Source organism: Mytilus galloprovincialis, chromosome 4 (assembly GCF_965363235.1).
Source record: "Mytilus galloprovincialis chromosome 4, xbMytGall1.hap1.1, whole genome shotgun sequence".
Taxonomy (NCBI): domain Eukaryota; kingdom Metazoa; phylum Mollusca; class Bivalvia; order Mytilida; family Mytilidae; genus Mytilus; species Mytilus galloprovincialis.
The window spans coordinates 8,037,505-8,062,035 of NC_134841.1; the positions used below are offsets into that span (position 1 = coordinate 8,037,505).

The 24,531-nt window shown below is 34.0% G+C and overlaps 1 protein-coding gene across 5 annotated transcripts; it reads right to left on the reverse strand.

Annotated features, from left to right (window-relative positions):
- Window positions 1-6,392: 6,392 nt before the first annotated feature.
- LOC143071276 (vitelline envelope sperm lysin receptor-like) lies at window positions 6,393-24,284 on the reverse strand. Of its 5 annotated transcripts, none has more exons than XM_076245483.1 (10): window positions 24,241-24,284; window positions 21,155-21,194; window positions 18,364-18,406; window positions 16,430-16,653; window positions 14,735-14,895; window positions 12,021-12,175; window positions 10,023-10,107; window positions 9,284-9,449; window positions 7,030-7,063; window positions 6,393-6,731 (listed from the first exon to the last, which is right to left on the reverse strand). In XM_076245483.1, exons 1-10 carry the CDS (start codon window positions 24,246-24,248, stop codon window positions 6,454-6,456), a joined length of 1,194 nt encoding a protein of 397 aa, XP_076101598.1. In that variant the 5' UTR covers window positions 24,249-24,284; the 3' UTR covers window positions 6,393-6,453. The 5 variants fall into 5 exon arrangements, with proteins under 5 accessions (XP_076101598.1, XP_076101601.1, XP_076101600.1 ...); XM_076245486.1 differs by lacking the exon at window positions 24,241-24,284 and adding an exon at window positions 23,817-23,835; XM_076245485.1 differs by lacking the exon at window positions 24,241-24,284 and adding an exon at window positions 23,649-23,778.
- Between the last annotated feature and the right edge of the window lie 247 nt (window positions 24,285-24,531).

Genomic DNA, 24,531 nt, shown 5'->3' on the forward strand with positions numbered 1-24,531 from the left:
CGTGTTTCTCGTTTTTTATATAGATTAGACTGTTGGGTTTCCCGTTTGAATGGTTTTATACTAGTAATTTTGGGCCCTTTATAGCTTGTTCGGTGTGAGACAAGGCTCTGTGTTGAAGGCCGTACATTGACCTATAATGGTTTACTTTTTTAAATTGGTATTTGGATGGAAAGTTGTCTCATAGCCACTCGCACCACATCTTCCTATATCTAATTTGGTTTAAAAAAAACAACCTAGATGGGTCTATGAATACACACACATTACATCAATCTTTAAAGACCCACATGTTGCAAACACTATCATACCTACACAATAAATATGTTCTTGTCCCCGCTGATAAAACCCCAAATAACTTCGTTTTTGTGCGTAAATCATATTGCATGAACCTAACTTGATAAATGAATAAGGTAAATTGACATTCACTTTGAACCTTAAATATTCAGCCCTAGCTACTTACACTAAGGAAGGAATCCTGGATAATCATAAGTCTGTGCTATGTTCTTTTGTTATTTCAACCAATAATGAAGAACTGGATATCCCTTCAAAAATGAGGATGTTAAATTTGATGTATGCCTTTTTGTGCTTCTTTGTTACATTTGTTGTTTTTATCTATAATATTAAAATTACGAGGTCCAATTTGTCAGCCGTCATCGGGTAAAAACGACAAATCAAAGAATTCAACTCTATATAGAACTAATATAGGACAATGGTGTAGATTAAAAATTACACCACTCCAGACCCTTTTGTTTTCCACATGATTAATATTGCCAATAATTAACAAGTTCCGGGTCGAATCCGATACCGATACCAATAGTATGTTCACCTGTTAGCTATTACCTTATCTGTACGTTCCGCATTTGACAGGCGCACCACCAAGCGGTGTATTTAGGATTTTGCTATATACACGGGTCATAATCAAGGATGACACTACTAAGTTCTATCATTGTCAAATTGTTCCCTATTGTAGTTTTATTCAGCAACCAGCAACTTTCTAAGATAACTAATATAGGACAATGCTGTTGATTAAAAAATACTCCATTCCTGGATAGCCAGGACCTTTTGTTTTCCAAATAATTAATATTACCAATAATTGATAAGTTCCAGGTCGACGGGTTCAAACAGAAAGATTTGAAAGCAAAAAAAAAACTGTACCTTATAATCGACATGACTTTATCAGATGACAATACCAATTACTAATATAAGGCTTAGGCATAGTTATATACTTTAAGTCAGTCACGGACCCGCGATATCACGGGTGTGTACTTGTAGTGATTAAGATGATAACACAATGTTGACTGCTATACCCCTATTTTTTTACATTTTTACCTATTGTGTCTGTTTGTTTTGTTCACGCATCGGTGACAATATAATGGAATTTGATGCCGGACTGTCATACAAGTGAGAGGTTTATCTAGCTATAAAACCAGGTTCAATCCGCCATTTTCTACATTTTAAAATGCCTGTACCAAGTCGGGAATATGACCGTTCTTGTCCATTCGTTTTTGATGCGTTTTGTTATTTGATTTTGCCATGTGATTATGGACTTTCCGAATTGGTTTTCCTCTAAGTTCAATATTTTTATGATTTTACTTTTCACTGTATTGGATACATAAGTTACATAAGTGTCCTTACAACAACGTCATGGTACAACTGATGAGTCTTCCAAGTGCTGCACGAAACTTTTCTTAACTGATAAGAATAATTTTAACAGCATTCCAAGCCGAACTTCAAAGTGAAACTTCATATTCTAGAGGTGGCGTTTATCAGATGTGGATATTTAAACTTTCCAAAGATCTGTACATTCAGATTTGACCTTTCAATACTATACAAATAAACAAATGAATAGCAGGATTGAAATTTTATATTTGCGTCAGACGCGCGTTTCGTTTACAAAAGACTCGCCAGTGACTCGTCAAAACTGAAAAACAAATTGAATGGGTTCTGCATTGTTTCATTAAAAGGATGGCAAATGTAGATTCAAATATCTTGTCTTGGGGAGGGATGAATGCGATTTGGTAAAAGATCGTTCGGATTCAAACAAAATAAAATCAGAAAACGACACTATCAAGATGCTTCATTTCTTCATTGACAATATATTTGTTACGTTTAGAAGTGGGTTTTTTTTCTCTCTCATAAAACAAGTTTGATGACTATATTGAACGCATATATCCCATCGAACTTTAGAAAAAAAGGATATACCCGATACAGTTAAGCCAGTCTCGCTTAAACTCCGAAAAATGACAATGAGCACTGGTATTAATGAGATAATCTGTAAAGATTTTACCTATATCTGCCGTCGCCATATTGGGATAGTCGTAATTCCAGTTACGATTATCTCTTTAATAGGCCAATTAAAATTAATTGATAGATTTTCATCCCCGCCCGCCCCTCTGAAATCGTCCCGCCCCCAATTTTTTTATTTTATAAAATTTACGATTTCCGGATTTCGTTCATTCCCGTTACCGGTAACCGTTAAAATTTCGTTTCATCCTCAAAGCTTCCTGTTTCAAATTTCGGTTTTGTACCCCAAGTAAATCGAACAAAAATGATTAAGTCGACCTTTCCGCTGCTCTATGATGACAACATCATCTTCCGAGAGTAAAGATTGATAACGAGAATGACGTGAAATATTGGTGTTACGAGAAACACGCTGTTTCCAAGACTGCAAATCGCGGTATGTCACAAATTTCTGTGATTACGGAAAACTGCGGACTTTTTTATTTATGCAATGACTTTGTCTCAGGAAATTTAAACTGTAAATGATACCCAAAGCGCAAGATTCGTGGAAACCATTGATACAGAAAACATGACTGGATTAAAGATATTGAAACACAAGTACAAACTTGTCAGATTTATGACCGTTTATTGAATTTAAAAAGTCGACAAACATATGCATTTTATTTATGCAAGCCCTTTGATTTCACCCATGGCTGTCTTCTTATGTTGACAAACAGCAAATGTCCCAATACACCCAAAAAGAGTCATTAAACAACAACTTTTTTTTATTATAAAGTTCATGTTTTACATGATAATTATATTTTCATCTTTCATATAAAGTACCAACCCTATTATTTTCAACACTCTCTGAGTTTTCATTTTATTCTGTACTCATAATAATTGTGTTGCATACCAATGCATATGCTTCATTTTATGGGAATACAAACCATTGTTTAGAAACCCAAATACATTTGGTGTAGGTTGTCTAACTGAAGAGAGTATTTCTCACACGTTTTTGTTCTTAAGTTTTTAAAGCCGCAATTAGATATATTCATTTAAGGATTGGAAAAATTATGTAAGATTCCTCATACTTGTGTATATAAAAAAGAATGTGGTATGATTGCCAATGAGACAACTACATGTATCCACAAAAGACCAAAATGACACAGACATTAACAACTATAAGTCACTGTACGGCCTTAACAATACACGATATAAGCTTATTATTTCACTTGCATATATGAAGAACTCGTCACAAAACATGCAAAAGGGTTTCATATGAAATAAAATTTAAAAAATAAAATCCTCCCACCCGCCCCATTTTTTTCAAAAATTTGGATGAAAATCTACTAATTAATTTTAGTTGGCCATACCAGTGAATGAGTGATATGCTAAAGGTCTCGAGTTCAAATCCCATCATATACACTGGATTTTTTCTATGTGAATTTTGAGTCTTTTCCGTATAATTAATTACAAGTTTTATAGTGGATTTGACATTCCCGCCATAATGTTACAGAACAAAGGAAATCATGCGTAACAAAGAAACTCAAACTAGAGTGATCTGGTAGAGATGATCCGGCTCAGATCACCCCTGTTAGAACAAAGGAGCTGGGATGTAACAAAAGTTTATTGACTGTTTATGCAGTATCTGTTTACCTTAACAGATGACGGATACCTTTTATTTTTTGTAACTACAATCCCGAGCTTTTCCGCCCGAATGTGAACCACAGAAGAAAAAATTTCACCGGGTTTGTACTTACATGAACAACACGACGGGTGCGACATACAGAGCAGCATCTGCTTACCCTTCCTGGACACCCAAGATCGCCCCTTTTTTTGGTGGTCTCCTGTTGTTCAGTCTTCAGCTAACTATTTACTGACGTTTGGAAAATCATTTTGAATTGGTTCATTGCCTAAGAAACTCAAATACCAAAACAAAAAAAAACACATTTTATTTGTCATTGGGGAATCAATTTTGAATATTATATCAGAACTTCAATGTCATTTTTAGCTCGCCTTGCTCGATATGACCAAGTGAGCTTTTCTCATCGCTTGGCGTGCGTCGTCATCCGTTAACTATTGCAAAATTCTTCTCCTCTGAAACTACTGGGCCAAAAAGAACCAAACTTGGCCTAAATCATCCTTACGGTATCTAGTTTAAAAGATGTATGCGATGACCCTGTCTTTCAACCAAGATGGCCGCCATGGCTAAAACTAGAACATGGGGGTAAAATGCAGTTTTTGCCTTATATCTATGAAACTAAAGCATTTAGAGCAAATCTGTCTTGAGGTAAAAATGTTCATCACTCAGCATACCGGTAATGGATCCATAACTTCTGAATTTGACAGTGTCCGTGAAAAATAAGCTCAACATAATTTTAACCCCCATAACAATTACCAAAATAGCAAGAAAACTACATGGGAACCTTCATTACAGCTTTTCGTCATTCTCGACTAAGGGGGAACCATGAAGGCTTGGCATTTGAATGGTTACAAACGGCAATTAATGAAAATATTGATACTTCTTGAATGAATTTCAAAATTCAAATAAATATAATTTAAATAACTAATGTATCAGCCTTACATGGAGGATGAAATACTTTCGACTTCGCTACACTGTATATATACAGCGTAGACACGGTTTGTCATTGACTCACCACGAGGTGTTTTGGAAATTAAAGGTTGTTTATGACTTTCTGTTAACAATAAACGGTAGCACATCATAGAAAAACAAGTGAGTAATCTATGTTTCAAATCTTATTACAAAAATATCTGTGTTAAAGTCTGGATTTTCTACAAAATTCTTGGTTTTATTTTCACCAATTATCTTTTCTTCTAAATGCAATTAAACTTTAATAATAATGCTTTGCATAAAGTTACCCCTTGGTACATGTACAAAATGTCCCATCTCTCTTATTCATTATCTTTATCGTATTGATACTTCTAGTATTGCAGGTTGAAAATTTCGTAATTCACAGGTCATAGTAGGGGTCATAAACCTGCCGCCTCGTATGAATATAGGAACACGTAGACAGATAGGAATCTAGTGCTTAAAAGATGACAAATTATTGTAAAATAATAAACAAAATATATATACTAGTTCAGGGATAATGGACGTCATACTAAACTCCAAATTATACACAAGAAACAAATTAAAAATAATACAAGATTAACAAAGGCCAGAAAAAAATGCGGCGGGGTTATTATATTTATGAGATCTCAACCCTCCCCTATATCTCTAGCCAATGTAGAAAATCCCATATTTATAAACCTCAGTTAATCCTTGCATTGAGTTTATTTGAACAACGTATCTACTTTTTTGGGAAAATCACAGATATATTCTCCTTTCTTTCAAGTTACAGCATTTGAAGGGAGGGATTATTCTTGCCATTAACGAGGAGATATACGATTATGTTTCATATATTACTACAAGACATTGTGCATGCAGTGGCATAGCTGGATCATTTTTACGTGTACGCCCGAACCTTGGCGAGGGATATGAGGATAGCCAACCGCCCAATGTTAAAGCCCCTGCTGGTAGTGGGTTCGAAAGGGACGAAGCCCCCGAAAGCCATCGAGAATGAGATACCGTACTGATTCCTGTCAGTAAAAAAAATCATTGATAGCAACACACTTTTTAATCTAAATGGTTTATTTGTTTTGCTCTGAATACTCTTTTGATCATAAACAGTTTCTGTCCAACTTTCGTAAAATTTCACGGAGAGTCATTCAAAAGACACGCCGCTTTGTCTCGCTTTTGGGACATAAATCACAGGCTCGACAAAAATACAAACAGCATATCGAATCTGAGCAGATAGTGAATTGCTTTAAATATAAGAAAAATACGTAGAATTCATAGTAGATTAAGACTTTTACAAAAGATTCGAACAAATATATTAAATGATCTATTTGAATAAATTTAGTCCCTTTTTATTCAAAATTACAATCCATTGAAAAAAGAAGCACAATGCTGATGTGCTTTTGACCAGTTGTTCTTATTCTATGTCGATTATTTATTTGCTTTATTTTCAAAATCCAAGTGTACGCCCGGGCGTTTTGACGTAAACGTAGCTACGCGCATGGCATTAATTATTTTCTTTACAATATGTCATAGCGGTTGGCTTAAAATGAACGTTGGTCAGAAGAACTAAATAGAACTATACGAACAATTGTGATTCTGTTACAAATGTTTTATTGTCTAGAGTAGCAAAAATCATATCATAAACAATTTTATGTTCAAGCTTTTACTTTTTCTAGCTCCATTTTTTCTGTTCTGGACTCTTCTAGATTTAACTGCTGATTGCCTTTGCGTTTAAGTTTTATACATCTACATAAAGTTACTATAAGTAATACTACAGCTATTCCACCAATGACGCCTGTAGCTGTAGCCGTAATCTTCACGACCATATCTATCCCAACAAGTGCAGACTCATCTACCGTTGTTTGGTCCAACAAATTTCTCAAGCGTTCCAACTTATATTTAACCGTGCGAACTAAAAACAGGTTTTTGTTCTCTGTAAGAAATGGGTAATATTATGTTATATACTTTGCCTTTCAGCTATGAGCTTTCTTGTCTACTAGTCATCTTATCACAAGTAAATCATTGAAATTATAATTGTAAAATCAAAAATGATATGGATAAAGTTCAAGATTAACATTTAAAAATAAAACAAAGACATTCCTTCCATCCATGTCAATAAAGGTCTACACAACATATTTTTGGTAAATTTTGCATAAAACTTTTCGAATAGGAGTATGTATGTGACAAACAAGTAGCAAATAATATTTTCATTAATGATATCATACACTTACTAATAGATCTCTTGTTTCTTATAGCACATGAAGACTGAAATAGAAGCGAGTAAATATTTATCTTCATTTCGTTTGCAATACAAATAGAACTATGTAAGGAATGTTTATAGATCTTTATAGACTGGTTCGATTTTGTTATGTTTTTCAAATATATTAGTATTTAAAAAAAATCATATAAAACACTTAAGGGGGGATATTGCTCGTGATTTTAGTCTGAACCTTCACGAGATATCAAGTACGGTTGCTTATATCAAAATACATAAAAGTCATTTGAACATAGTTGTCTTATTGCCAACCATACCACATCTTCTTATTTTTTTAAATTTAAAATAAGTACAGAATAAGTATTGACAAGATATCACAGCAATAATTTTAATTTACCCCAAAAATGTCTCTGAACAAACAGAATAATACAGAAATCAGTATTAGATATTGCATTAACATTTTGTAGTTTGTTATAACCACATCAGTGAGTTGCCTTTAAAAACAGTAGATACTGCAGAAAAAAAACCTTAGCTGCCTACGTTACTAAAATCGCATGCTTTTGAGAAAGAGTAAAAGTAATTAATCCATGTAACAGAACCAGTAAATTATGAAAACCATCAGTGTGTTTCAGTAGTTACTAGGAAGGTTTTTTGTGAGCCCTCAATATATTCCAACTGATGTAAGACACTTATAAAACAGCAGTACTTACCCCATTACCAGCAGCTGCACAAGTAGAAAATGCACATACACTAGCAGTATCAAGACTTACCCCATCACAAGCAGCTGCACAAGTAGAAAATGCACATACACTAGCAGTATTAAGACTTACCCCATCACAAGCAGCTGCACAAGTAGCAAAGGCACATACACTAGCAGTATTAAGACTTACCCCATCATAAGCAGCTGCACATGTAGACAATGCACATACACTAGCAGTATTAAGACTTACCCCATCACAAGCAGCTGCACATGTAGAAAATGCACATACACTAGCAGTATTAAGACTTACCCCATCACAAGCAGCTGTACAAGTAAAAAATGCACATACACTAGCAGTATTAAGACTTACTCCATCACAAGCAGCTGCACAAGTAGAAAATGCACATACACTAGCAGTATTAAGACTTACCCCATCACAAGCAGCTGCACAAGTACAAAAATGCACATACACTAGCAGTATTAAGACTTACCCCATCACAAGCAGCTGCACAAGTAGAAAATGCACACACACTAGCAGTATTAAGACTTACCCCATCACAAGCAGCTGCACAAGTAGAAAATGCACATACACTAGCAGTATTAAGACTTACTCTATCATAAGCAGCTGCAGAAGTAGAAAATGCACATACACAAGCAGTATTAAGACTTACCCCATCACGAGCAGCTGCACAAGTAGCAAAGGCACATACACAAGCAGTATTAAGACTTACCCCATCACAAGCAGCTGCACAGGTAGAAAATGCACATACACTAGCAGTATTAAGACTTACCCCATCACAAGCAGCTGCATAAGTAGAATATGCACATACACTAGCAGTATTAAGACTTACCCCATCACAAGTTGCTGCACAAGTAGAAAATGCACATACACTAGCAGTATTATGACTTACCCCATTACAAGCAGCTGCACAAGTAGAAAATGCACATACACTAGCAGTATTAAGACTTACCCTATCACAAGCAGCTGCACAAGTAGAAAATGCACATACACTAGCAGTATTAAGACTTACCCCATCACATGCAGCAGCACAGGTAGAAAATGCACATACACTAGCAGTATTAAGACTTACCCCATCACAAGCAGCTGCACAGGTAGAAAATGCACATACACTAGCAGTATTAGGACTTACCCCATCACAAGCAGCTGCACAAGTAGAAAATGCACATACACTAGCAGTATTAAGACTTACCCCATCACATGCAGCAGCACAAGTAGAAAATGCACATACACTAGCAGTATTAAGACTTACCCCATCACAAGCAGCTGCACAAGTAGAAAATGCACATACACTAGCAGTATTAAGACTTACCCCATCACAAGCAGCTGTACAAGTAGAAAAGGCACATACACTAGCAGTATTAAGACTTACCCATCACAAGCAGCTGTACAAGTAGAAAATGCACATACACTAGCAGTATTAAGACTTACCCCATCACAAGCAGCTGCATAAGTAGAACATGCACATACACTAGCAGTATTAAGACTTACCCCATCACAAGCAGCTGCACAAGTAGAAAATGCAAATACGCTAGCAGTATTAAGACTTACCCCATCACAAGCAACTGTACAAGTAGAAAATGCACATTGGTAAGATACACTAGCAGTATTTCCCAACGCTTCTAATAGTCCGAACACTTTAAAATGTGGACTGGTAGCTGTCAAACCTTTTGTGGTAAATCCTACAGTTGTTGGAAACATAATACCATCTCCACATCTAAAAAAATAAAAATAAATATTACCATTTAATACTATTCTGTTTTCGTGAACATGCCATTATTACCATTATTAATTACCAGAAAAGCAAAACCTCGAGGCTTATTTAACAACAGTTGGTAAAGAAATATCATTCAATATTTTTTGCGATCTTTACAAGCATCCTATAATTTGTACTTCCATCTAAAGGGTAGTCTTTTTTTATATATCGGAAAGTATAATATAAAATTGAGAATGGAAATGGGGAATGTGTAAAAGACAACCCGACAAACTGAGACCAGAACGGTTCAGTCCAAGACCAACAATAGTTCTTCAACACAACAAGAAAATGTCTCATCCGGAGGCGGGCTTCAGCTGGCCCCTAGACAAAAATGTGTACTTGTACGGTAAAATTGGACGTCACTCTAAACTCGTATATATGCAATATATATATTCGTGCAACTTTCTTTCTGCTTAAGTTTTAAAAAATAAAATAACTATCGGGCATGTGTATTGTCGTATTGCCAGTTTATAGGCTTAAAAACAATTCCACCAATCCCCTTTCCACACTCCGTGTATTACAATGTAAACCTACCCTGCACTCAGTATTCTGTACGTTTGTGTATTATCACTGTTATAAGCTTCACACCAGTATGGCATTACTCCAAGCTTACCGCCACCTGTAGTTTTAGCAATAAAAGCTTAATATTGTTTAAAATTACAAGTACATGTTTCATAATAATTGTATTCATATATGAGAAAAAACATTTAATATCGATGTAGTTTACCGATTGTCACCTTATAGTAAACAATCAACAAAGAAGCATGGATATTGAGCACGTGTATAAGGGAGCTACCATTTGATTTTTATGGGGGGGCTAGGATGAAATTTGAAAAAAATAGGCAGGACAGGAATTTTGAGCAAAAAAAAAGGCAGGATGAGACACTTGCAAAAAAAAAAAGTCAGGATGACAATTTAGGTAAAAAAAGTCAGGATAAACTAAAAAAAAAAAGGCAGGACCGAATAGAGTGAAAAATAAAAAGGCAGGACAGAGATTACAACTAAAAAAAAATGCAGGACAACATTTTTCATCCTAGCCCCCCCATAAAAATCAAATGGTAGCTCCCTAACGTGTACAATCAAATTCTAGTGTATTTCAGTGACAAATCCATGTGTATTGCGATCACCGGCATTTTAAGAGAAAGGTCACGCTAAGGTCACTTTGCATACGGAAAATATGTCGGCGACTTGCTTCCTGGAAGCAAGCATTCAAAAAAAGTAAGCTCCTTCTAAATCCGGACAAATTAAAGAATTTTCTTCAGAAAAAAGTGTATGTACATAAGTTTTATAATGAAAACTATCCATTTTATTATAAAAAACATAAACATCAATTTTTTTTAATTTGAGGTTTCATATAACTTTAAAATGCTAAGTGGTCCTATACATTTTACTAAACAGCTGTAAAGGCCCCGTGAAAAAAATATTAATTAAAAATATATTCGTAAAAAGTGTTCCGCTGATCATGTGTCTCGCCTGCAATTGCTACTGTCACTCAGTGCAAATGTGCAGTGATGACTGTCAAAAACTCATTTAATTTCTCCCTAAAATATTAAGAAAGTAAAACAGATGCGCATCTGGTGCAGAAAAATTGGTACCGTTAATGTTATTAACTCATAATTATAAAAAATCTTTCGTCGAAGTTTCATAAAAATCTAAGAAAGTTTGCCAAGGTAATTTCTTTCAAATAAATGTTCACCAAGGACTGTTAAATAGGTGTTTGCCATGAAGTCCACAAATTAAAAAAAAAACGCAAAAAAAAGTGAAAACAAATATTTCCACAATTTTGCTCTGGATACTGTTTTTGGTTATAAAAGGGCTTCAGTCAATGTTTCGTGAAATCCATTAAGGTTTGATACGTCCCGCATCCGTGACTTTCGTCGCTGCTCGATAATAAACAAGAACCAAATATAACAAACACCCAACGACAACCACTAAATTACAGGCCCCTGCTTTGAAACAGAAAAATAAAAAAATGTGACCGAGTTAATCGTGTTCTTGTGCGATCAATCTCCTGTAATCTGGCACATCCATGTAACAACCCAACATACTAACAACCAGTAAGGTCAGTAGGAAATCACTTGAAGGTCGACACGAAACAAACAAACAAAAAAGACTTGTAACAAAAAGACAAAAGACTTCAGTTACCAATTTAGAGCAATATATGTTACTGACAGCTTATCCGAAGACAGTTTCAACCATGTTTTCCAATATCAATGTATAAATCAGTACACATCCAACTAATTTAGTGTAAAACGTCATAAACAGTCTGAACATTACAAGACCTTGTGCAATGCACAAAAATATAACATCATCTTCGCTAGCAAAGGGTTACTTTCCAGTCCCCTCCTATCCACAGGAGGGAACTGGGTAGTACACCTGGGATAGCGAAGATGATATCATATCAACAAGATGAAGGCCAAAAATGTTCAAAACTATTTAGCAATACATTTATTTTTCTGCTTTTAAAACATATTCAATGTTGTACCGAAAAAGACAATATTCAAAGATGTACAAGTCGCATTTTTTACTTACTTCCATCGATCGATAGTTGTAACATTACTTTCTTTTGCATAGTTATTGTGTTCCCGGTTATTGGACGACCAAGAACATCCACTAAAACGAGGCTTGATAAACCAGAATATCCATCTCCTATATGACCTTCCAAATCAGCTGTTATACGTATCCCACTAAAAATAGTTTGTTAAAAGGATTTTTTTTATCTATATATAGAAAGAGTTCATATTTATTAGTGAATAATATGTATTGATAGATTTACGATTAATACTATAAATGCTTAATTATAATGATGTAGGCCCACATTTCAATGATATATGAATATACGACATAAAAGATGAGTAGATTTTTGACGTACATGCTAGCTTACAATACATGCACGGTAACAAACCGAAGGATGACATGTCATTCAGACTCCCTACCAGTCTGAAATGCCACGTGTGTGACGGAGAAGCAGTTTTAATTCTGGTTTGACGCACTTGTGGGTCGAATCAAATTGAATTACTTTCTACTGACTCTCAATTTTCAGGAGCCATTGATTCAAAGCAGATTGAAAGGGGGGGCAAGGGGTTTAGCTGTTATGCTGTTATGGGGCATTTTAATTCTTTGTTATCTGTTATTCTGAAAATATATTTGCTGTTAGCTGTTATTGGGCTTTTAGTTTTTTTGTTATCTGTTATTGTGATAATGTATTTGCTGTTAACTGTTATCGAAAATTGGAATGTTAGCATTTTTTTGACAGCCACGAACGAACATATAAAATTAGAACAATTCTTAATATGACAAAAAGGAAAACATATGGCCAGGAATATCTGACAAGGATCTCAATTAAGGACTAGGTCCTTGCAACCAGTTAACCTTTTGTATTATATGGTACATAGACTTAACTCTTTTCATAGCAGAACCAAATACATTGTACTGTGAATGAAAGTTCCCACCATGTACTGGGTCCAAGGTCGAAGTTGCACATAACTCATTACAAACAAAGATTTATTTCGTCTTCAAGCCATAGTTCCACTACTAAACTATGTATTCTACTTATTAGTAGACTTGGTACAATCAAAAACCTGATAAAAAATTGTTCAAATAAGGCCTATGAAAATAGTGGAATAAATTACTTTTGGAGTGTCAAAATTGGTTCGAGGTACTTGATAAATTGCATGCTTATAATTGGGGCTTTTGATTTTTCTACCCTATATACAACTTTGCCTATTAGTCTTATTCAGAAAAAATCACACACCTCATTAAATAGGCATTTAAAAAAGTCAGAATACGAATATATATATTAAAACTCTTTTAGGTCATTTTTTAGTAGCAACAAACACAAGAACTATGTCAATTGGACCTACTTTGATACCATAACTGCCCTTGAATTTTTACTAGATATCTTTTTTGTCTCTTTGACATATTCCTCATTTTCATTCTCAATTTTATTACTCACTATTTAAATTACAAGCATGTGTGAGTTTCTGTAATTGTACAAAAAAAATGCTGAAAAAAGTATACTATAACAAATAAATAGCTACGCCATGAGCACATGATACGCCCGTCACCTTTTTGAAATATTCAATAACTTCTCAATGTCATATTAGATATTTATGAAAATCAGTCAATATATATCATGTATATAAACAATACACCAAAGTTTCATGAGAACTGCTGAAAACATTTTTGAGTTATTGTCCGAAAACTGGAAAATACCAACTGTTTTAATGAATCAACCCCTTAACTGAATAACATAAAATCGAAAAAAAAAAAAAAAAAAAAATGAAAGGTTGCTTACAACAATAGATATAAACAATTCAGCAAAGTTTCATGAGAACTGCTGTGTTAATGTCTGAAAACTAGAAAATCCCCCGTTTTTAATTAATAAAACCCCTTAACTCGGAAACGTAAAATCTAAAATTTATAAAAATTGAAAGGGAGCTCATGTCAATAGATATAAACAATTCACCAAAATTCCTTGCAATTTTGTGAAAGGATTTTTGAGATATTATCAGAAAACTGAAAAAACCACCATTTTTATTGAATAAAACCCCATTACTCAGAAACTTAAAATCTAAAATTTATAAAAAACGATAGGGAGCTCACGTCAATAGATATAAACAATTTACCAAAGTTTTATGTAAATTGTTTAAAGAGTGTTTGAGTTAATGTCCGACATGTTGACGACAGACGGACAAGAATATACCAAATACATATCTAGATACATAATTCTAAAAACCATGTACATAGAAAATGGAATTCATTACAAAGGATTATACCCGTAATAAGAAATACTGGATTTGTCAAGGACTCGACTTATTTTAATATTTCATTTACTGTTATCTGTTTTTGTCCATTTCAATTCCTTGTTATCTGTTATAAGCCAAATCAATTTGCTGTTTTGCTGTTATTGGGACCCCCCTTGCCCCCCCTCTTGAAAGGACATTTCTTTTTTTAATTTGTAGATTTTTTGTTGCATCACATGCAGGTTTTTTTTATGAAGGTTTATCAAGCTTAGCACGAACAGTATAAAATTTGAAGGAAAAAAATGTATTTTTTATATAGTTTCACAGTGAGTAAGCTTACTTTATCACCCATTCTATGCTTGTGCGTACAAAATGACTTTTCTTATTTTGAACTGAGAAAAAAGGCACATAACCTGCTAACATTACAATAATGTGTATATATGAACTGTTTTCTCGATTATATAAATATGAGCAATACGAATGAATATACTGGTTACAAACTTGTCAATTATGGTTCTTTCAGGCACTGTGTTGTTAGTCGCTAGTCCTTCTGTACTACACGTAATGGTATAGGCTTCATATTCATGCATTAAAGAGTCATTCGAATATCCCCAGTATACATTCATTTCCACCACATACATGTTGGATTCGTTGTGGGATTGCTTTAGACAAAAATAATATATTAAATATTTTTATAAAGTGTTAAATGCCAAATCAGTGTTATAATTTCGTTGTTATTAATTAATGAAATAAACATTGAGTCTATGGTAGCAGCATTCTGACATTTACAGTGCTTAATGAAAGAAAAAAAATCTTACGGGTAGGCTATTATCAAGACTCAAAATTAGGGTATGTAGGGTTACTGGAACCACACGGTCACACATGTATTTTTATTTGGCCTACATTTTAATTTTCAGATTCTGTTGTATATTTTTCATATCCATGATTTATTTTTCTCTTCTTTTTCGAATAAAATTTCTCTGTCTATGTACAATGTAGCCATCATGACTAGCTACTAGATGATTGGTGAAATATAGATTGTACCACAAGGTGAAGTTGTTAGACTAGTGAATGACTATTATATGTTTAGTTGTAGACGAAAATGTTTCACAAGTAACAGGTAGTTGAAGTCGGTGTTATGGCATACATGTATATGTCAATAACTTAAATCAAAACATTAAATTTTAAATGTTCTTTGCTTACATCAGGTCCATCATGTACAGAGAAAATATTACATAGATCGTTTTTATTACGTATAGTTTAAATATAAAAAAGAAGATGTGGTATGATTGCCAATGGGACAACTCTCAGCAAGTGACCAAAATGACACAGAAATTAAGAAAGTTCGCTCCTCAGTTTCAAAATAAAAAAAAACTTTCCATAACACTAGTATAAATTGATAGGAGATTAATTGAGGAGTCAAAAAAGCAAAAAAAAAATATAGAGGTCAATGTGCTTGTTTTCGAGATATTAGCCATTAGAATTTTGGCAGGAAAATGTTCTCTCTTGATTTTTCATAGCTTTATCATTGACAAGTTAAAATTCTTAAAAAATAATAAAGAATAAATAAGATTGTATAAGACTTTTGCAAATGTCTTATAATTATACATGTAAAAGATTTATAAAAAGAAAAATGGGGGTCAATGGGCCAATTTTTTTAAGGCATTCAAATGGATAAAACCAAAGGTTTTCGAAAATCTGACAAAAATTCCAACATGACAAGCGAACTTCCCTAACAACTATAGGAAACCGTACGGCCTACAACAATGAGCAAAATCCATACTGTATAGTCCGCTATAAAAGACCCCGAAATGACAATGTAAAACAATTTAAACGAGAAAACTCACGGCCTAATTTATGTTAAAGCCCTTTTTGAATAAATCCTTGTTATCTTTTCATAGTTAGTGGATGAATGAAAAAGCGTGTCAAAGTTAAATGTAAGAAAAGTCTAGAGATAATTATTTCCCGCCAAGTTTTCAATGGCTTATATTGCGAAATCAAACACACCGGCGGACCCTTCATTTTTCTGCTTTTTTATTTCCTTTATTTACATACTTTCAATTTTTATTTATAAATAACAGCCCTTAAAAAAGCTTGTTATTTTGAAACGATGTAGCGATCATCCTTAAATATATTTTATGCATGAAAATATACTTCTCAAGAGAAATCAAGACGAAAAAAATAAAAAAAACTAACAAAGAAGAAACAGTCTGTTCCTATTGTACCATTGCCGTCATTTGTATAATAGATATTAGCTGATAAAGTGTCTATGTTAGTTGGGTCCATTAGCCGGATATGATGCGTAACTGCATTTGCACATTTGATTTCGGCTATTACGTAAAGTTCGGTCTTGATGGTTACACCTGCTCCGCTAGCATCAAAATCAGCACCAGAAACGAGGGTTCCACAGGTATAAGAAACTAAAATGGACAACATTTATGGAGGATATTAGTACATTGAAATTATCAATCTCCATGCAAGTGTTCGCTTTCACCCTAAAACGTATTGAACTCATTAGGTGTCAAAAGTTTTTAGATTTTAGATTGTACAACGACCCTCTATATTCAGAATTTATGTTTAAAGTTATACGAAAACTCATGGTAATTAATGTTTGTTTACTGCTGACTTCTGGGCCTACTATTGCCATTGTATTTTACAAATCGTGTATGGAGGACAAACACCAATAAAAGTTGCTAGTATATACATGTATGTAGGGCAGCATTATTTAATATTAACATGTAGAAAACTTAATTTTTAATGAACCAGACTGTTAAGTTGACAAGAAAATTTGCCAAACATTTCAAAGATCTGTGTTGAAAGTGAAGTGCAAAAAGAATGTTTCAAATGGTCGTAAAGAATACAGCACTGTTTATTTACAAATGGTCGTGTCAAATGGTCGTAAAGAATACAGCACTGTTTATTTACAAATGGTCGTAAAGAATACAGCACTGTTTATTTACAAATGGTCGTGTCAAATGTTCGTATAAAGAATACAGCACTGTTTATTTACAAATGGTCGTGTCAAATGGTCGTAAAGAATACAGCACTGTTTGTTTACAAATGGTCGTAAAGAATACAGCACTGTTTATTTACAAATGGTCGTATAAAGAATACAGCACTGTTTATTTACAAATGGTCGTGTCAAATGGTCGTAAAGAATACAGCACTGTTTATTTACAAAAAAATAATGGTCGTGTCAAATGGTCGTGAAGAATACAGCACTGTTTATTTACAAATGGTCGTAAAGAATACAGCACTGTTTATTTACAAATGGTCGTGTCAAATGGTCGTATAAAGAATACAGCACTGTTTATTTACAAATGGTCGTAAAAAATACAGCACTGTTTGTTTACAAATGGTCGTAAAGAATACAGCACTGTTTATTTACAAATGGTCGTATAAAGAATACAGCACTGTTTATTTACAAATGGTCGTGTCAAATGGTCGTAAAGAATACAGCAGTGTTTATTTACAAATGGTCGTAAAGAATACAGCACTGTTTATTTACAAATGGTCGTGTCAAATGGTCGTATAAAGAATACAGCACTGTTTATTTACAAAAAAATAATGGTCGTGTCAAATGGTCGTGAAGAATACAGCACTGTTTATTTACAAATGTTCGTGTCAAATGGTCGTATAAAGAATACAGCAGTTTATTTACAAATGGTCGTTTCAAATGGCCGTATAAAGAATACAGTACTGTTTATTTACAAATGGTTGTGTCAAATGGTCGTAAAGAATACAGCACTGTTTATTTACAAAAGACGACAATCAATTGATTATTTAAATTGCTCTGATAGTTTTCCACTTTTGTACATAATTATTGCCTGTATATATTTTTGCAAGATTTTTTTCGGTTTTCACCAGGGAAGCCTTGAAATTCTGCTTTGTAAGATATACGTACCATTGTAGACACAATTATTGCCTGTATATATTTAGAGGCAGACTATTGATTTTCATCCTATCTTGGGCAAGATATTTTGTTATATGGTTCTCAGCAGGCTAAACACCCTGCTCTGAAGACTGCTTAGTAAGATATAAATATGGGAGGTTTGAACGACCTTGACTGGTCGCTTTGTAAGATATACATACCATTGATGACCGAAGACTGCTTTGTAAGCTATACATACCATTGTAGACATAGTCGGCTGGTGGAGAATTACTGTACACCGTCTACAACAAAATTTCATCGCGCTGTAATTTGTATCAATGAAATAAACATTCAGAATTTAATTATATCATTTATTTTTCTTAAATCAATTGCGAATTTTAACATATCGACAAAAAGAATTACAAAAATACCAAACATTTTCCTCAGTGCTGTTTAAAAAAAAGAAAGAAAAAAGATAATCACCGTAAATCGTTTTTAAGTATTTTTTTCACAATTTGCAGGACAACAGTTTATGATCTTTTATCTCGGTGACATAATGCTATTACAGAAATAACATTCATTTGAATAAAGTGATTTAAGTGAGTGAATAAAAGTGAATAAGAGGAACAAAATATGAAGACAATAAAACACCATTCAAATTAAACGGAGATACCTCAATAACTGCTCTCCCTATCGTCAAAAGAGTTATGCGACATTTAACAAAAATTAAAACTCCGTAACTAAATAATCACATTGTATAAAAGGAAACATGCCTCTTTAATGTTGTTAAGCTGTTGAATCGAATAGATTAACTATATGCCCCGGCTGTATTGTAAATTTAATTTCAAATTTAAAGAGATGGACATAATTTCATTTGCAGTGACTGATTATAACATCCTTGTCCTTAGATCTCAGATGAATAGTTGTCTCAGTGGCAGTCATATCACATCTCCTCAGTGGTAGTCATATCACATCTCCTTATCATATCAGTGGCAGTCATATCACATCTCCTTATCATATCAGTGGCAGTCATATCACATCTCCTTATCATATCAGTGGCAGTCATATCACATCTCCTCAGTGGCAGTCATATCACATCTCCTTATCATATATCAGTGGCAGTCATATCACATCTCCTTATCATATCAGTGGCAGTCATATCACATCTCCTTATCATATCAGTGGCAGTCATATCACATCTTCTCAGTGGCAGTCATATCACATCTCCTTATCATATCAGTGGCAGTCATATCACATCTCCTTATCATATCAGTGGCAGTCATATCACATCTCCTTATCATATCAGTGGCAGTCATATCACATCTTCTTATCATATCAGTGGCAGTCATATCACATCTCATTATCATATCAGTGGCAGTCATATCACATCTCCTTATCATATCAGTGGCAGTCATATCACATCTCCTCAGTGGCAGTCATATCACATCTCCTTATCATATCAGTGGCAGTCATATCACATCTCCTCAGTGGCAGTCATATCACATCTCCTTATCATATATCAGTGGCAGTCATATCACATCTCCTCAGTGGCAGTCATATCACATCTCCTTATCATATCAGTGGCAGTCATATCACATCTCCTTATCATATCAGTGGCAGTCATATCACATCTTCTCAGTGGCAGTCATATCACATCTCCTTATCATATCAGTGGCAGTCATATCACATCTCCTTATCATATCAGTGGCAGTCATATCACATCTCCTTATCATATCAGTGGCAGTCATATCACATCTTCTTATCATATCAGTGGCAGTCATATCACATCTCATTATCATATCAGTGGCAGTCATATCACATCTCCTTATCATATCAGTGGCAGTCATATCACATCTCCTCAGTGGCAGTCATATCACATCTCCTTATCATATCAGTGGCAGTCATATCACATCTCCTTATCATATCAGTGGCAGTCATATCACATCTTCTCAGTGGCAGTCATATCACATCTCCTTATCATATCAGTGGCAGTCATATCACATCTCCTTATCATATCAGTGGCAGTCATATCACATCTCCTTATCATATCAGTGGCAGTCATATCACATCTTCTTATCATATCAGTGGCAGTCATATCACATCTCATTATCATATCAGTGGCAGTCATATCACATCTCCTTATCATATCAGTGGCAGTCATATCACATCTCCTCAGTGGCAGTCATATCACATCTCCTTATCATATCAGTGGCAGTCATATCACATCTCCTTATCATATCAGTGGCAGTCATATCACATCTCCCTATCATATCAGTGGCAGTCATATCATATCAGTGGCAGTCATATCACATCTCCTTATCATATCAGTGGCAGTCATATCACATCTCCTTATCATATCAGTGGCAGTCATATCACATCTCCTTATCATATCAGTGGCAGTCATATCACATCTCCTTATCATATTAGTGGCAGTCATATCACATCTCCTTATCATATCAGTGGCAGTCATATCACATCTCCTCAGTGGCAGTCATATCACATCTCCTTATCATGTCAGTGGCAGTCATATCACATCTCCTTATCATATCAGTGGTAGTCATATCACATCTCCTTATCATATCAGTGGCAGTCATATAACATCTCCTTATCATATCAGTGGCAGTCATATCACATCTCCTCAGTGGCAGTCATATCACATCTCCTTATCATATCAGTGGCAGTCATATCACATCTTCTTATCATATCAGTGGCAGTCATATCACATCTCATTATCATATCAGTGGCAGTCATATCACATCTCATTATCATATCAGTGGCAGTCATATCACATCTCCTTATATCAGTGGCAGTCATATCACATCTCCTTATCATATCAGTGGCAGTCATATCACATCTCCTTATCATATCAATGGCAGTCATATCACATCTCCTTATCATATCAGTGGCAGTCATATCACATCTCCTTATCATATCAGTGGCAGTCATATCACATCTCCTTATCATATCAGTGGCAGTCACATCACATCTCCTTATCATATCAGTGGCAGTCATATCACATCTCATTATCATATATGAAATATAAAACTTACCGAGAGAAGAGATCCAAAAACTAGAGCTATGATCATTTTGCTGAAAGTTAAAAAAAATAGTTTGTTCATGAAGCTATGAGGAATACCTAGAACTAAAAACAAATATATACATTTTGGTTATTTTATTGGTAGAATGCATGTACCTACCATACAATCACAATATTTAATGCGCCTTTTCAAACAATTTTTGAATCATTAACATTAAAAGCGTTGTTTTTACAAAATATTATGTAGAGATGTTTTTACTGTAGGTGTAGGGTCTTAATGGTTTTGATTGAGTTTTTTTTCCTCTCGAATGAAGTCTACCGTTAACATGATGAACAGATTATTATGCACATTTCACTTTAGTTATACATTTGATTTACATAAATTGCTACTATGGTCTCCTTTATAAATATATCAAATATATCCTTTTCGCACATCCAGATGATTTGAGATAAATTAAAAAGTGCAAAAATACAAGATATGACATAGAATAAAAAATCTATTAAACATGAGCATAGCTTATTTTGTCTTTGGTCGGGGCGGGGCTGTTATCAGCTCTAAGTTTTAGTACGGTTGCTAAGGAGCGTGCACTCCCTCCACTCTCTTATCGTAAAAGTTATAAAAAAAAGCTACACTATTTTTCACTAACATCTCCTTTCCTCTGACCCTGAATCCGCCCCTTTGCGTGTTAATCGTAATGTTTTATATGATTTCTGGTTTATATCTTTTTTTCTTCTTTTTGAATGTTTTTATCTGTCCTTGAATTTTCATTTCCCTCATTGGCATCTTCATTTCTCAAGGACAAAACCAGCACATGTCATAAATTTCAAAATTAATGTACACAGGCAAATTTCACTCACATCAATTTCACGTGAATTTAAATTCATGTGAATCTCACGTGAAATTCACCTCAATTTCACCTCAAACGAGCTTATACGTGAAACTCACGTGAAATCAGTTTTTGTGAGTTTCATGTGAATTTCACATGAAAATCACATTAATTCTTTTCATGTGAAATTCACATGAATTTTTAAAATAGAGCATTTCAAATAACATCTAAAGGAGTAGGTCCGGTAAGGGCTGATTTCGGCCTCAATTTTCAAGTGAATCTAACGAAAGATTTTAGACATTTTTTAAACACTAAAGTGTCTATTTCAATTCATTCAATTAGTTTACGTGCAAGATTTTAAATGATTAAGTCATTAAAAACGCTTCGATTCAAGCTTAAACATGACAAATCTATCAAATATGCCAAAAATCGTCACTTTTCAGATAGATTTTGTCAAAAATGAAAGTGGCCGCATCCGTGTTCATTCTCAACCTTTATATATATTATGTATAATCATCTAATACAATTTACATTTCAATATTATGGATGAACACGAATGCGGCCACATTCATTTAAGACGGAAACCGACTAAAATGCAAAAATTTAGAAAATTTCAGTAATTTAGCATGACTTAATGATGCTAGTACTCGATATATGTGCATTATATTGTCAAAAACAGCCAATAGTTATGTAGCAGAAGCATTATTCTTTTCAATAAATATCTTAACGATTACATATTCACAATTTCCTAAAACTGCTAAATTTTTGGGCCAAAAAGGGGTCTTACTGAACCTACTCCTTTTCAAATTTAATTAAAATCATGAAAAATATTATTTTTTGTTGTTGTAAATTTCACGTTAAAATTCATGTGAAAAATTTCACATCAGATTCATGTGAATCTCATTTCACGTGAAATTCACATGAAATTTTTACGCGAGTTTCATGTATAAGCTTAATTGAGGTGAATCTCACGAGAAATTTTTCATGTGAAATTCATGTGAGCAAATTTTGCCTGTTAATATAAGATAGATTATTTTTCTTTGGAAAAAGTTTCTACAAATAATATAAACATGTGCCATTTTGTACTAGGACTGAGTGGTTTAAAAAAAAAATTTTTTTATCACTCATAAAAGGGGTAGTCACTAGATTCAGGGGTTATCTCCCATTTGAGAGGTTGAATATGTCGAAGAAAAAATGTATTTGCTATTTTCCACTTTTTCTTGTCTTTCTCTGAATCTTCCGTTCTTAACCCATTCCAAGGGATCCCATAATCAGTCCTAGACTTACAGCTCCCTTGCGTGCTCCCAAGAACAAAATGGCAATGATAGTAATTAACCCACCTAGAATAAAACAAGTTTTTTTTCAAGATTTATTTTAAAATTGAGAATGGAAATGGGGAATGTGCCAAAGAGACAACAACCCGACCATAGAAAAAAAACAACAGCAGAAGGTCACCAACAGGTCTTCAATGTAGCGAGAAATTCCCGCACCCGGAGGCGTCCTTCAGCTGGCCCCTAAACAAATATATACTAGTTATTTTATATGTTTATTTACAAAAAAAATATTTTGGCAAAGTCGATATAAAACTGAGGAAATTAATTTACTGTAATTCAGTTTGTTCATGATTTACAAACGCCGATACCAACTTACCTTTATGTGTGTTTTATTTGTTTATGTTACCTGTGACAATATATGTTTGAATTAAATCCATGCACGTGCAATTGGAAATGGGTGTTCTCGACTGCGTAAAAATTAGAATACAGCGTAAAAATTAGAATACAAATAAAAGTTAAGCTTCAGGGACTTTTCATCGTCTTGAAAATAAGAAAATAACAAGACATTACAAACTGTTATTTAGAGCACTTTCTGAAATACGACCCCGTTATTTTCGTATGAATAAAAGAAATGTGGGTATACAATGGCAACCAATCGACGTCACTTCAAAATCACTTCTAGAGGACAACATCAGGTATTAATCAGTAGACAGAAATCTGCACAAATATATCTAAATCTCCCCATATTCTACAAAGGTTCTAAATAAATATGAACCAATCAAACATTTACCATCAACAACAACAAATTGCCTAAAATGCTATAAGAGCAAATATTTTTTTGTTACAGTAAAGTCCCTTTTCTTTGTTTTGGGCCAGGAGGAGTTCTAGCAATAGCTGTCTATTATGTGAGTTTTTTCTTCCGTAAATTAATGCCCGTCTCTGGAATTTTACGAAAAAGTGGGAAACAAGTATGAAAATTGTGTTTATCAAGAACTGACATCCTCATCTACTGTTAGTGCCAAAAATTCTTTGTTGAATGAGCATCCTCAGTTACGCCCAGTTCAGACAAACAGTTTAAAAACCATAAACGTTTTACATTTGTAAATACCAAGTGACATAAAAGGGACCTTTAGAGTACAACCAAGCTCATGCTCTCTGTGACGACTGATATTTTACGAAACCAATGAGTAGAAAACCCCGACAACCTTTACTTTCAATGAGATACTTTCACAGGTTACTGTTAAAAATGTTTAAACCCTATACTAGTATATAGATGCATTTGTATCCAA

Coding starts and splice junctions, on each gene's coding strand:
- LOC143071276 (XM_076245483.1), bottom strand. Junction 16,654..18,363: donor AGCCGACTATGTCTACAATG/GTATGTATAGCT, acceptor TGTCCATTTTAG/TTTCTTATACCTGTGGAACC. Junction 9,450..10,022: donor TACAGAATACTGAGTGCAGG/GTAGGTTTACAT, acceptor TTATTTTTTTAG/ATGTGGAGATGGTATTATGT.